The 3388-nt window shown below is 34.2% G+C and overlaps 1 protein-coding gene across 1 annotated transcript; it reads right to left on the bottom strand.

Annotated features, from left to right (window-relative positions):
- Positions 1-919: 919 nt before the first annotated feature.
- On the bottom strand, positions 920-2561 carry LOC137623476 (pro-resilin-like). Its single transcript, XM_068354309.1, has 3 exons — positions 2550-2561; positions 1709-1840; positions 920-1506 (listed from the first exon to the last, which is right to left on the bottom strand). The coding sequence occupies exons 1-3, from the start codon at positions 2559-2561 to the stop codon at positions 1018-1020; spliced, it is 633 nt and encodes a 210-aa protein (XP_068210410.1). The 3' UTR covers positions 920-1017.
- Positions 2562-3388: the final 827 nt, after the last annotated feature.

Below are 3388 nucleotides of genomic sequence, written 5' to 3'. Positions count from 1 at the left end.
AAGAGAATAAAACGATTTAGGACCAAGCTTAGATATGACTCCTGTGGGGACAAAAATGGCCAGCGTTAGTAATAATTTATGTCAGAGAGCTCAACTGCTGTTTTCTCCATCGCTTTTTCCTAATACTTACATTTATAAGGCTGAAGCTGTCTCTCGGTAGGCATTACATATTACTGTACTATAGAATAAGGATAAAATTAGTGTTCAATTTAAGAAATTGCTTGTGTACCATGTAGAAATTTAATACTTAACAAAGTACTCATTAGAACTTTGGTCCTCAACTTTAGTCCACTGAAGTTTACTTGTTAAAAAAAACAAGGGTGGAATTGTGTTAATCAACTTACTACTGGATTTAGATTATCATCAGATAAAAAAAAATCAAAATTGAATATGAAATGATAATTTAAATAAGTGAACCTGAATACGTGAATACTTTTGCAACTGCTTAAATTTTTTCGTGGTAATCAACCAAATCTTCATTTTCATTTTTGTTCGTCCTACAATATTCTAATTACCAAGATTTGAATTTTTTTTTTAATTTTTTTTTTAGGATTGCCATTCTAGATAAATATACTATCTATTCTTCTCATCTCATTTTCATGAAATCTGCCTATTAAAAATTTTTTAATGAAATATATTTTGTTCATATTGCTTTATAAATGAACCAATTTTAAATCATTATATATTTCCTTCCTTTTGCCCCAAATTTGACGAAAATGTCTGAATATTTCACCAAAAGTGTTTTTATTATACGCTAGTATGTTTCATTAACAAATTTTTCAAAAGACAAAATCCTCTCTGGCTCCCTTAGTCAGAGGTAAAATGTTAAAACGAATTTATGAAATTCACTCTTTTAATAAATAGTAAATCATGCAATAAATATACAATCAACAACGATGAAAAAGATAAATTAGAGGAGTTAAGAGTAGAAAAACAGTAGTGAAAAGTAGAAGAATGACAATGGTAAGAACTTGGTCATCTCAATAAGAGGTCGGTTGCATGTAAACAATGTCTCCTTTACTGGGGAGTGCCATAAGCCCTGCTGGGGGCAGCGAAGAACTCGCGAGACTCCTGGGATTCGAAGCTAGAGAAAGAGGGTCTTGGGCGCTGTGCTCTGGGGGCTGAGTAGGATGGTCTTGGGGCTGAGTATTCCCTGGACTCATCGGAATCGGGGTACCTGGCTTCTCCTTCGTAGGTGACCTCAGCTACGTAGCCTGAGTCTCCGTTGACGAAGTACCTGACGGTCTGGCGACGACCGTCGGGAAGCTGGACGGTGTAGGAGCCCTGGGTCTCGTCCTCATTGCGGGCTTCCTGGTGCTCGAAGCTGGCGCTTGTGGAGTCATCGTGAACGCCAAATTGGAAGTTGTACTTGGCAGGTTCGAAGGACTCATCAGAGTCGCGTTCGAAGGAGCGTTCGAAAGAACGTTCAAAAGAGCGGTCGAAAGAAGGACGTTCGAAGGAGTTTTCAAATGAGTTTTCGAAAGAGCCAAAAGATGGACGCTGTACCTGGAAGAAGTTTTTTGGAAATGTATTCATTGAAACCATCATATATTTGAAAAGTTTACTAATGCTAATATTTATTTCAATTTCAATAATGAGAAAATAAACACTCAATTACAAAAGAAAAAAAAAAAAAAAAAAAAAGCAATTCAGCATACAAAATTCTACCAAACCATGAGAGATAATTGAATTATAGGGATGGTACTACCTGAGGTACTCCATAGGATGTAGATGGTCGTCTGGCAGGAGCAGCTGCCTGTGGTACTCCATAGGATGTAGATGGTCGTGATGGCCGCTTGTCGCCAGCGACTACAGCGGCCAATCCCAAAAGGAAGAGAATCTGAAATATAGTAATTAATCTTTGAGCATTTCTTGTCTCTCGAGTTAATGTATAATCCTTGTAATATCAGGATCAATCTACTATTTTCGGTTTTGAGTCTTTTAGGGGAGACTAGGTCACTTACACAACTTCTAAATTATTTTGTTATTTCAATGAAAAAAGCCTGAAGGAGTGAACTCTGAAAAGCACTGCGATCTTATATGCTTCATGGATTTGGGAAAGAAAATTTATCTGGGGAAGAGATCAAATACATTGCTGTAGTTTAAGTAAAAATAAAAAAATCAGAATTTAGGCATAAACAAAATTAAGTGAACTAATTCCATTTCTTCTAAGTAGTCATCTGTTTATTTAGATGCGCACGAAAGTTCTCCAACTTTTAAAAAGTAGGGTAACTGATATATATATATATATATATATATATATATATATATATATATATATATATATATATATATATATATATGTATATATATACATATATATATATATATATATATATATATATATATATATATATATGTATATATATATATATATATATATATATATATATATATATATATATATACATATATAAATAATGATGAAATTCTCCAAAGAATATCTCTGTAAATCCCATGTTCAGAATTATATTTTCTTTCCTACAAATCTTGACATTTTCAAATGCCTATGAAACGCCAGAATTAAAAAATACAAAAAGAGTTTATACCTTAGCGTTCATGATGATGACCGGAGAGAACTGATGTTGCACGAAGATGGAACATCAGTTTATATATGCCGTCTTTGATGACGTCAATCTCAGGTTTTTGCTTAGGATCTCCAAGTCTTTTTTTTTTTTTTTTGGAGGGTGGGGCAAAGGTTGGTGGTCAGTCTCCAAAAGAAAAAAAAAAGAAAAAAAGTAACTTGGGGCAGTACATTCTTAGACAGGTGTGAACCAGCTATTTGTAAGGTTAAGGACATCTCCAGAGATCTTAATCTGTGTTAAGAAATATCATTGCCAGGAATGGTCTTAACTTTATTATTGTTCTCTATTTTAGAAAGATCTTAATGATTATTGATCTTCTTTAAAAGCGAACGTTGCAGGGTAACAATTCCAAATAACTAATAGGAAAAAGGATGAAATATCTAAAGAGAAGATGAACGCACACGTATTTGTGTGTGCGTGGGTGTGTGTACGTGAACGTATGTATGCGTTCATATATTCATTCATGTAAATTTACAAATATGTGTATGCATAGGGAATATATCATATATGCATATATTAATAATGATATACAATTGTATATAATGTATATATGTGTGCATATACGATATGCTAACAACAAATGCAGGTTTTTCTGGTCCACCACAGAACAAAGGTCTCAGACATGTCAATTCATGTCTGTGGTTTACCCTGTTTTCCTCACCACGCTGGCCAGTGCGGATTGGTGATGGTGGGATATTTTCGTATGATTGCTCACCGTAAACCAACCTAGTATGGGGGACCCTGACTAGTACAGCTTTGCTGATTATGGCGATACGCAAACTTTCACCACATTAAGATATATA

This window comes from Palaemon carinicauda, chromosome 30, assembly GCF_036898095.1.
Source record: "Palaemon carinicauda isolate YSFRI2023 chromosome 30, ASM3689809v2, whole genome shotgun sequence".
Taxonomy (NCBI): Eukaryota; Metazoa; Arthropoda; class Malacostraca; order Decapoda; family Palaemonidae; genus Palaemon; species Palaemon carinicauda.
Note: the sequence above shows the minus strand (reverse complement) of the source record. Positions and strands in the feature narration are given on the sequence as shown.

Excerpts from the sequence above, each read along its gene's own strand:
- LOC137623476 (XM_068354309.1), bottom strand. Across the intron at positions 1,507-1,708 it reads CATCCTATGGAGTACCTCAG|GTACAGCGTCCATCTTTTGG; the intron begins GTAGTACCATCC and ends AACTTCTTCCAG.